The sequence below is a fragment of the Peromyscus leucopus genome, chromosome 11 (assembly GCF_004664715.2).
Source record: "Peromyscus leucopus breed LL Stock chromosome 11, UCI_PerLeu_2.1, whole genome shotgun sequence".
Classification (NCBI taxonomy): domain Eukaryota; kingdom Metazoa; phylum Chordata; class Mammalia; order Rodentia; family Cricetidae; genus Peromyscus; species Peromyscus leucopus.
This window is the reverse complement of record NC_051072.1, coordinates 57,253,497-57,264,524: the sequence shown is the minus strand read 5'-3', so window position 1 is coordinate 57,264,524 and position 11,028 is coordinate 57,253,497. Positions and strand designations below refer to the sequence as shown.

The 11,028-nt window shown below is 46.6% G+C and overlaps 1 protein-coding gene across 4 annotated transcripts in view; it reads left to right on the top strand.

The window, feature by feature from the left end:
* The first annotated feature begins 4,977 nt into the window (after nt 1–4,977).
* The window catches only part of Ssbp2 (single stranded DNA binding protein 2), a 264,312-nt gene continuing 258,261 nt past the window's right edge, over nt 4,978–11,028 (top strand). For 3 of the 4 annotated variants that reach the window (XM_028891030.2, XM_028891033.2, XM_028891031.2), the window contains exon 1: nt 4,979–5,129. In XM_028891030.2, coding sequence (XP_028746863.1) covers nt 5,068–5,129 — 62 coding nt within the window. In that variant the 5' untranslated portion in view covers nt 4,979–5,067. Of the gene's footprint in view, nt 5,130–11,028 lie in introns of all 4 variants that reach the window. The other variant, XM_028891032.2, reaches the window with a different exon arrangement.

The window sequence follows — 11,028 nt, the reverse complement described above, 5'->3', positions numbered from 1 at the left end:
ATAAATAAAAATGAAATAAATATTTAAAAAAAGACTAGGTTTAGTAGAATGGAACTGTTGGGGCTGGTAGATCTGGACCTCATTCTCATCAAATCCATTGGTAAGTGTTTATGAATATGTAAGTCGGAATTTTAAAAACCCAGAGCAATAGGTTAAGTAAACAGCCATTGCCTCAGATTAACAAACGTTAAACCACTATCGGTGTGTGAAATGTTAATTGGTAGCTCTTTTTATCTCATTCTTGTCTGAAGGACTGAATCGCACAGTATCAGCACTGCCGTCTCTCCCCTCCTTACTCGGGTCCCTGGCATTTGGATACTTAGTGAGTCCCTGCCTGCTGCCCCCTTGCCCCGGGGTGAACTTTCACAAGGTAGTTTGAGTGACAAACATCTCAGAGTCTGCTCACATTCCTCTGTGGAATAGTCACTTCTGAGAGAAAGAGGCGTGGCTTTGTGGTCTGGGAATGCTCAGCCAGGGACATGGAGTTCTCTTATTGGAATTAGTTTTGTTTGTTTAGTATCTCGGGCCATGCAGACAAATCGTTGTCAGGACTCAGTTTACTCGGTTTAGAAAGCAGGTTATACAAATGTGATTTACTGGGATATATTGAGTACTAATGAACAAATGGAATGTTTTGAGATGGAAAATTATATGAGCACAACTGAGTTATTTTTATAAACTAGTTTTATGAAAAACAAATAGAACAGTTTTGTCTTTTGGAAAAATTACCCCTCCCCCCCATTTCAACTTCATTGTTAAAATGTTTTTATTTTTCTTAAATAAATATTTTCAGTGTTAAAGGTTTAAGTTAATATGCTAAGTTTTTTACATGATGCAAATAATTAAATTCATTATCAGTTGTATTTAAACATAAAGAGGTCATCTCTTTGTTATTGATGACACAAGAAAATCCTTCCTGGGATTCTGTGAATTGTGAGAATGGAGGCATTATTAACCTTAATGTTTTAAAGACAATATTAGTATAAGAGAAATATAAAGTCAGCATAAAGTAGAAACAGTTTCCTGTTTTAAACTAATGAAGGCCTTCTAGAATAAGATAATTGTGCAAATGTGCCCAAACAAAATAGGATGTATGTGTAGGGATGTAATGATTATCACTGATGGTCTATGTCTGAAAGGATATGGCTTAAATAATTATCCTCAAATGTAAAGGTTCCATTTTGGGTGGCTGAGCTGGTCAGTATTCCCTTATTCAAATTCAAGTTTCCTAAAATTAACCAAGCACTTATGGGGTTTAAAAAACATCTTTCAGAGTGTATCATGATACTCTGTACATTATGAAGCTTTCAATTTCCAATCTCTTCCTTCTTTTCTAAAAAATGAGAACAAGACACTGGATCTTCAACCCTGTGTCTGGGATCTCAAATTTGGCTCTGAATATGTGTTTCAAATCACATTAATTACAATATTGGTCCCAAGAGGTACAGCTGCAAAGAACACTCTTTGTACTCAAAATAATTTGAACAAGGGCAAAGAAGCATTTTATTTACATGTGTAAACATTTAGAGAGGAGTAGCACAGTGATAGCTCAGGTAGCTGCTGAGAGGTTTTAATGATAATTGATTTGATTACTTAAGCTCCAAGGTCACCATATATAGGCACGTATGCATATAAAAGTCACTTACATTTCTTGGAGTGGTAACTGGCATTCATTTGGCAAGTTCTGAACTAAGACCTTTTCACATTTTATTCTTCCTAGATACTAAGACCAAATTGTTCTGAATCCTATATCCTACTGTGCAGATCTGTAATTTAGTGTTTAAATATCAGAAAACATGCCATTATCCACAGGACTCTCTAATGTAACAAATTTGGGTAAAAACCAACCAGATGAACGAATTACAGCAACAGACAGCAGTGTCTCCAATTTTCCTTCTTCATTTTCTTTTCTCTTTAGGACACATTAAGGCAGCTGAAATGCTTTGTGGTCCTGTGTTATCAGAACACGCATAGACGGCCATACTTTGTTATCCTGTTAACGACTCTTGGCTTGGAGGTAGAGAATCAAGTGCACTGTAAGGATAACTGAGTGCCTTATAGGAGAAGGGTCATCTGCAATATACCAACACAACCTAAAGCTCTTGCTTTAAGCTTGGACTGCCCATCTGAAGTCCGCAGCCCTACTTATACATAAGGATCATTTGGAAGTGCTTGCTTTCAGCCCAAGGTTGATACAGTCATTCTGCAAACCAACAAACATAGATAAGAGGATCTCAACACCAGTTTTAGAATGATAGCTCATTGTCTTGTTTTTGTTTTCACAGCACAAAGACCATTTTCAGTTTCATTAAACCTTTCCCTTGGTTTAATCTCTGTGTCATTGAAAGAAACCCTTGAGCAAAGTGAAAGTTACCTGGCAAGGCTCTCTCTCTCTCTCTCTCTCTCTCTCTCTCTCTCTCTCTCTCTCTCTCTCTCTCTCTCTCTCTCTTGCAAAAAGGGTGTGCTATGATCCCCATATGATCCCCAAATGAGGAGTTACCAAGTAGCAGTACACTTGGCCAAGATGGTCTCCATCTTTTATCCTTGACGTAGATGGTGGCTGCATCTCATTCTATCTCGGGTGCTGGTTCCCAGTCTGACATGGTAGTTTAACTGGTACAAAGTGGAAGAGGGAAGGTCAGGAATATCGGTCCTGGTGAGGTTAACCACCTTTGATAGTAAGACGTTTTGACACGGTTGTGGACCTGAAAGTAGTTCAGCAGTTGCCAGAGGTCTCTTCTTGACGGTATCTGAGCAATATCACATATGACGTGTTGCGTGGGTGACAGAGCCTTGAGATGGTAACCATTTTCTGGGGTAAAGCTAATAGAAGATCATTGGATAACAATTCCACGAGGCTAGCCTCGCAGGTAGCAATTTTACACACATTGGAGGGTTTTGATCAAGTTTTTTGGAAGAGGGGATTGCTGGCTGGCCCTGTCTGATTTCTTCCAGTTCTTCAGTCCATGAATGTAATGTTCCAAGCACCAAATCGCTCTAGGTTATTAGAACCAGAAGGGAGAACATGCAAGCCGTATCTCAGCCACCACTGTGGGCCATTTGAAACAGAAAGGGAAATTTTCGAGTTTGAAACGGCAAATTATTTCTCTTTGGAAGTAATCTAGTTAAGCCAATGTCGCCTTTTATACTTTATATTCTTTTATTGGCTTAATGATTGTTCCTTCTATTAGAAATGTATATTTTTGAAAACCATGTCTGCCCTCTATTATTTTTGTCAAGCTCATACCTTCTCCATGAACTCTTTTACTATTCTTCTTTCCCTTTTTATACTTCCCCCTTCATTTCCCTTAACAGCAGTGGAAGTCCGTCTTCACCCCCCCTCCCGTGTCTTTGATTGATGTTGGGTTGCCAACCCGTTTTGATTCCCCACCTCTTCCCCACTGACTGCCCTTCCTTAACCTTCTGTTTTATTTCTGTCCCCAGCTATCAGCGCTCACAAACTCCATTTCTTTCCTTTCCATCTCTCTCCGAATCTCCATATGCATTTTTATGATCCTACTGCTAAATGCTTAAAGCTGTGCGCAATAGAAAGGTAGGCTTCCTCATTTGAATGCTATTTCCTTCCCCTTGGCATAACTGTCCCTCCTCCTCTATTCATCCTTTTCTGAGGTTTCCCTGTCCTACCCCAATGGCACCTCTCTTCCCCTGTCACCTCCCATTGGAAGCTCATCTCTTCTCCCAACCCGATTTCCACCCTGTCTGATTTTACAGCCAAGGATCTCCGACAAAATAAAGGATGGAGTCTATCAGAAACCAGGTTGCGTGTGTCTGGAGAAACTTTTGCGCATCCACTGAAATGAGATTAGGGACTTGGATCCAAAAATATTCTCGGGGAGTTTTCAGCTCGGGCACAGCTCTGCACCCCTTGAGCTGGGCGGCCTGATCTGCTGGGCAAGTACAGGGACGTCTTCCAGGGCCTTCTCTGCTTCCTTCCAGCCCAGGGGTCAAACTGAAATGACATTGCCCACCCAAACTATTAACACAGGCCGAGCAGAGCCTGCCTGGGCCGCGGGGCTGCCGCAGACCTGAGCCGGGTCCTGCCGAGGCAGGGGCCAAGGCCGTGGGCCGCCGAGGTCCCCGGACTCGGTCCCTTGGCCTCTTTGGGGGGGGGGTGTGCTCCCCTCTTAGAAAGGAGGCAGACACCGGGCAGGGTGCTCCCTCGGGACGCAGGGCTCGGCCTCAGAGCCGGCGACGGGGCGTGTGTGTGTGGGGGGTCCATCGCCTCCCGGGGGAGAGGAGGAGAGTCGCTGGGTCCCTGGGTCGGAAGGTCGAGGGTTCAGAGCCAGCGTCCCCCCCCACCCCCCTCCCCAGGCCTGCTGGCTGGCCCTCCAGGAGCGGGGCGCGGGGTGGAGGGCGACACCCCAGAGAGCAGGGATGAGATCCATCGAGGGGACCGGCGCGGGGTGTCAGGCCGCAGAGGAGCGGGGGTGGGGGTGGGGGGGAGAGCAGCCTGCAGGGGGCTCCCCCCCGGGGGGGGGCTGGGGCCGTGGGTCGGGTCTGTCTGTGGACCCGCGGGCGCCCGAAGTCTGGGGCCGCCGCGACTCCGGTTCCGCAGCCGCGCCAGGCACTCCAGGCCGCACTTTCCCCTCCTCCCCGCGCCTTCCTCCAGTGAGGAGCCGGGCGCGGGCGGCGCGGGGGCGGGGCGGGGCGGAGGGAACAGCCAGTTGTTTAAAATCCTTCTAGAGCAGTTTCTAATTCCCCCTAGCGCCCGGGTTCGGAGGAGGGGGAGGGGGGGGGAAGGAGAGCGGAGGGTGGGAGGGCGGGGGGGGAGCGCGCCAGAGCCGGCAAGATGACGAGTTAAAGGAGGGGGGAGGAGACTGCCGCTCCGGCCGAGCCGCCGCCGCCGCCGCGCGCGCGCCGGCAGGCCGGAGGGGAGGGGAGGCCTGTCAGTCTCGCGCGTTGCCAGGGCGAGGAGGGCGGAGCTCCGGCGTGGGGCGGCCAATGGTGGGGGTGGCTGCGTGGGTCGCCATGGGGACGGGGCTGTTCCCGGGGAGGCTGTGATGGGTTGACAGGTGCGTGACAGTGGGAGCTGCTCTCGGCACAAGCATGTACGGCAAAGGCAAGAGTAACAGCAGCGCCGTCCCGTCCGACAGCCAGGCCCGGGAGAAGTGAGTGTCTCCGCGCCGCAGCCAGCCTCCCGCCGCCCGCCGCCCGCGCGCACACTCGGCGCACGCACTCTCCGGGAACCGCAGCCGCACGGCCGCCCCGCCTGGGGTGGCGGTGGCGGCGGCGGCGGCGTGTGTGTGTGTGTGTGTGTGTGTGTGTGTGTGTGTCGGGGGGAAGAGCCGGGGGAGGTGCGGGGTTGCCAGGGAGAGGTGCGGGGCGGGTGGTGCGCGGCTCGGGGCGGGGGTGGGGGGGACGACGAGCGGCCGCCTCCACGGGGAGCCCCCCGGCGGGTGGCCACGCACGGGGCGCCCGGCGGGAGGGACGCGCGTGGCGGGGGGCGGCGGCGGCGGGGATGGAAACTTGTTTGGGTGGTTGAGGGGAACCCCCCGCGGCTTCACCTCCTCGCAAAGTAACTTTGGAGCTGTGGTCCAGGACGGCCGGGGCCGCTGCGCGCGGCGGGCCGGGGTAGGTTGGGGTGGGGGGAGAGCTGCTGGGCTGCTTGGGGTCCGGCGGGGCCGCGGCGGGGTCCCCCCCTCCTCCCGAGCGTGGGGAGGGGGGGAAAGAGGAGAGGGCGGCGGGCCCGGCGCACGGCGGGCGGAAGCGGGGCCCCGCGGGGGCGCGGAGGGCAAGTGCGGGCGTGGGCCGGGCGGGCTCAGGGACGCGGGGTCCGCGGGTTCTCCCGGCGCAGCCGGGCGATCGGGCGATCGGGCGGGCCGGGGGCGGCGGGGGGAAGTTTGGGAGTGGGAGCGCCGAGTTCCGGAGGGAGAAAGTGTGCTGGCCCGCGCGGGGTCGGCCGCCCGCGGGAGCTTGGCGCTCCCTGCCTCTCGCGGCACACCGCCTCGGCGGCGGCCCCAGAACTTTTTGAGACTTGCCGTGTCCCCCCGGGGGCGGTGGCCGCGGGCGCGGAGGGCAGGTCCCGTGGGCCGTGGCGGCGCCGCCGCCGCCGCCGCCGCCGCTGCCGCTGCCGCCGCCGCCCGCGAGGAGGGCTGGCCCCGCGGCGTGGACGCGGCGCGGGTCGGAAAGGGGGGCTGCGGCAGAGATGCCGGGCGCGAGCCGCTTGGCTGGGTCGTGGGAGATACAGGTGGTAACCTCGGTGGGAGCCGGGAGGGCGCCGGGGAGAGCCGGGGTGGCCGCGGTGGCGGGCACGCTGCGGAGCAGGCTTGTTGGCGGCTCTTCTTGTGTACTTGTTACGGCGATTTGGTTGTTACTAAAATGAGAGCGAATAGTGACTGTGACACTGAGGAAGAGCCCCCCCCCCCCCACTTTCCCTGTGTGCAGATGATTCCCTGTAACTGGGTCTGCTCGGAGGGTCTGGCTTATCCTTGTCATTGAATACACCGTCTTACGGAGGGGGTGTAGGCTGGGGGAAAGCAAGTCTTTCTCAGGTACTTGGGGTCCCTTGCATACAAAAATAGCTTCGTAAATAAAGGTCTAATGTGTAGGCTACCGAGTTTCCCTCCTTGCTTAAGGTAGGCAGTCTTACCCTTGGAAGTTTGTTGTGCCCTAGGGATGGGAACATTTTCTAATCTTCGTGTTGGCAGCAATACACACAATTCCCATAGGATTTAGAGGTGGCAGGCCTTGATGTAGGAAAACAAAACACAACAACAACAAAAAAATTAGTGGAGAGATGCTATTGGTCCCTCCACCCCTGATATTTTTAAGATCTTGCTGTGACAAGGAATGTATAAAATACATGGTATTGTTGCCCGGTTAAGAAACTGCAGTTTACTGGACTTGGAGTTCTAAAATACTAGTTTGTGCTTATTAATCATTTATTTGGCCGGAATATAGCTGATACAAACATCTGAAGGAGGATGCTTTAGTGGTAAAGTACCTGGATTTCACATTATGAGGAATGAAGGACTTGTGATGTATTGAAAACATAATCTTACTGGGAGGTTAGTATTAATTTTGGTATTAAAGTAACTCGGGTTTTAGCTGGACTCCCAGGAATGGCTGATAGGCAGCTGAGTCGATTCTATAGTCTCATGATTTAAAAAAAACAAAAACAAAAATAAAATTGTTTTCTAGTGCTGAGACAAGAGGGAAGTTAGACTTGGTATGTTTGGTCCTCTCCAGTGCCAGTTCTGTGATCTGTCAGAAAAACAAGTAACTGCCTTTCTTGTTCTCAGATGGCCAGACTGAACACCAAGAAACGTCAACTCTTAGGAGCAAAGTAATGAGGCTCTGCTAGATGGTGCTGTTTGATTTAAATATATTTCTTCTTTTATTACAATTGGCAATAGGAATTCTTAACTGGCTTTGCCTTATGGACTCGATAGCTGAAGAGGCCACCTTTGGAGAATTGACAGTGGCTCTTCTGGACGTTTCTGCGTTCATCCCTAGCAGATCTAAGACAAACGTTGAAGAACATCCCATTTTCATAGAATAAATATCATTTTGATGGGAGAGCTGATCTGATCTCTATTGTCTTTGTGTGTTTACTGATTCTAGAAGATAGGAAACTTGAAGTTGTGGTTAAAGGTATGGCAACAGACTTTTGTTTTTAATTTTTTAAGGTAGTAGATTTTAAGAGGTAACCGAGGAACGAAGAACTCTCTAGTAAGCAACTTAAGACTGTCCCAGTCTTAAAAATCACAAATAATTTATATTTCAGTAACAACTACCTGTTATTTTATAAAACTTCTGAAAAATTGAGTTGTGAATAATGGCAAACATGAAGTAAACATATTAGCTGTATAATTAAGAATTGTTTTCTCACACATCTTAATAATGGAGAGTTGATAAGCACTAACCTGTATCAAGTCTGCTTTCTCTTGCAGTTAGAAGCCACTATATAAAATACTTGAAATTATTTTGTGGCTTGTACGGTTTCTAAAATTTGTTTTCTGGTTCTGACCATAAAATTGGTGAGGGTCAGGTTAATTGTGTATTTTGTTGTTTTACCAAACAAACAGATCAAGCCTACTCAAAGGTTTCAGTAGGTTTAATTAGAGAGAATGATTGAACAACCCTGGAGGAAGGTGGAATGTTTGCATAGAAATTTGAATTCTGATCCTGTTAGATTATTGCCACTGGCTTTAGTACGTTCCTTGTAGCACTGACCAAAATGATAATTAAATAATTGTGTAATTAGTTGTTTATATTTTGCTTTCCCTGTAATGTACAATAGTTTTTAATTTCTTCTCTAAGCTATCTTTGGCATTAAGAACCCTTTCTTCTGATACTGGAAGCACCAATTTCTTGCTGATGAATAAATATATCAGACTTAAAGGAATCTTTCCAATGGGAAGAGTTTTCACTGTAAGGCCATACAAGGTGGAGTTCCATATTCTTTAGCTTCATTTTTTTTTTTTTCCAAAAATACCCTCAAACAAGAATCCAACGCAAGTAACTGTTGCTTTCTGCCATTGTGTGTGCCATCACACAATGTTGAGAGTTTTCATGTTTATTTTCTCTTTGTTCACATTTCTTCTTGTTCTTCCAATAATTCTGATATATAGGCAGTTTTCCCCTCCTCCACTGAAGTAAAGAGACCGAATCCCTGTCTAATTAAGTAACTACCCAGGGATAAGATGCTGAAAATCGGGAAGTTGTGTTTGGAACAAAGATTTCTCCAACTTTGGCACTCATTACTGAAACTGAAAGACACACATTCGGTGACCAGGTTACCTTCACTGCCTGGGAGGGTGTCTTTGATTTAGGAGACAGTGTTACATAATCAGAAGAGAGTCCAGATTTGGGCAGCTGTGCGGTCTTCCATTGCTGTGCCCCTTTGCTCAGAACTGTCCATGTTGGCAGGTCGCAGATGTGTGTGTGGTGTGGGAGAAGGCACAGAAAATTTAGGGTGGAAGTTGGAAAACCTAAATAAAGAAGAACCCTTTTCCCTTCAGATTTTCTTTCCAGAAATTTTGTTTGATCACTGACAATTTTAAAATAAATATAGTAGTTGTGAGCAGTTTCTATATGAAATGTGTTTAACTTTAAACCACCCTAGCAAGGAAAATAGTGATGAACTTATAAATACTGATACTAGTTTTGTTTTGTTTTGTTTTTTGTTTCTGTTTTTTGAGCTAGGGTCTCATGTAGCCCAGCTTAGCCTCAAACTCCCTGTGTAGCAAGGATGACCTTGAACTTCTCACCCTCCTGCCTCCACCTCACAAGTACTGGAATTATAGGTGTGTACTACCACACCTGTTTTTATGTGGCCTCCGGGTTGAATCCAAGGCTAGGCAGGCAATCTACCAGCTGAGCTACATCCTCAACTCCTCAGTTGTTAACATTATGTTAGGGTCCTGATGGAAGAATTTGCTGGGGATTGAAGATGGACCCAGAGGCACGTGGTAAACAGTGACACTGGTAAAGTATTTGCCAGACAGAAATTAAATGATGACATGGGATACTTCAGAGTAACGTCCATGTTTAGATGTTGGTTCTTATAGTTGAAAATTCCCAAAAAAAATTTACTATAGGCTGCTTTTAAATGGCTACAATGTAAAGAACATTTAAATGCTACTGAGTATGAGTTTTTAGGGATTAGTATCTGCTGCCTGTCACCTTATCCTTTCTTTGATTATTAAAACATCCCTACCAAGCAAAAATTACAAGTCTTCATTTTGTTTAATTTTTTTCTGAAGAAAATTAGGCAGGTGAAGTAATGCAGATCTCTTTAAGAACTTGTTTGATGAACAGTTGATACAATTTAAGATTTCTAGTTTATGTCTTTTGAGGAGGTGCTGGGGGTCAAATTTATGGCCTTGTGCAGGCAAAGTATACACACTCTCCACTGGTGACATCCCAACCCACAGGATTTCTAGGACCAATGAGAGATCTTTATAGGAACAAAAATACCGACTCTCCTTCCAGTTTCCAGGATGTTTCCTCTAAAATACTGAGTAATTTGGATCTGAAATGTCATCTTAGCTGGGAGAACTTTTTCTTTTGATTGATATCTTTTATTTTAGGAAAAGAATAAAATCCTCCCCCCCCCCCCCGAATTTTAAGGGAGTGACTCTTAAGACAGAAGTTGATAGTCGGTTACAACATCTCATGTTAACTCTGGCTGGCTTGGAACTCACTGTAGACCACCTGGCCTCAAAGTCAGAGATCCCCCTGCCTCTGCAGCCCAAGTGCTGGGATTAAAGGCAAGCACTACCATGTCTGCAAAGTCTTAGTATTTTATGTAGAGATTTATTGTTATTCTTAGAAATACTGTATACTTTAAGAGCTATTAAAAAAAACGTAAAAGGTTTGTTTTCATACTTTAAAAGTCACTTTGCCCATAAAACCAATTCAGAATGAAGAGAAAGATCATTACATTTAAGTCGGTAGTAGCACACCAAATGTAGCTTACATCTCCAATTGCTACTGGAAAAATAGGAGCGTGTTGTTGAAAATTAGACCATGCTCTGGAGCAGGGACTGGATGCCTAGGTGGCGGCTGATTTCCAGTTCATCCCTGTAGTTTACAGCTCCAAGTAAAATGTGCATTTAGAGGCTTCCTTTTTAGAAGCATGGAGATCATAACCATATATTAGTGTTAGAACATAGGATTAGGACCCGACTTTAAAACTATGAGACTATTTTGAGGCATATGCGGTTTTAAACCATGCATAGTTACAGTTGTGTTTTGGCATACGTGGATATGTTCTCTACTACTGTGCGTTATTGCTTTGACACCACTGTGAGAAAGACGAAGTATTTTATGCTAGTGACATTGTTTACTAACAGTTAATCCTTGGTAAACATATGCTAAACATTTAAATTTATCAAGAGCATATTTTAAAAAAACAAATTTAAAACAACTTTGGAATAATGGAATATGTATTTGTTAATTTTGGAAGATAATTTTTAGATAAATATTAATGGAAAATATTCACATTTCTAAGAGAGATTATCAGATTTTGTATGTATTTTTATATACATAATGGCTATTTAT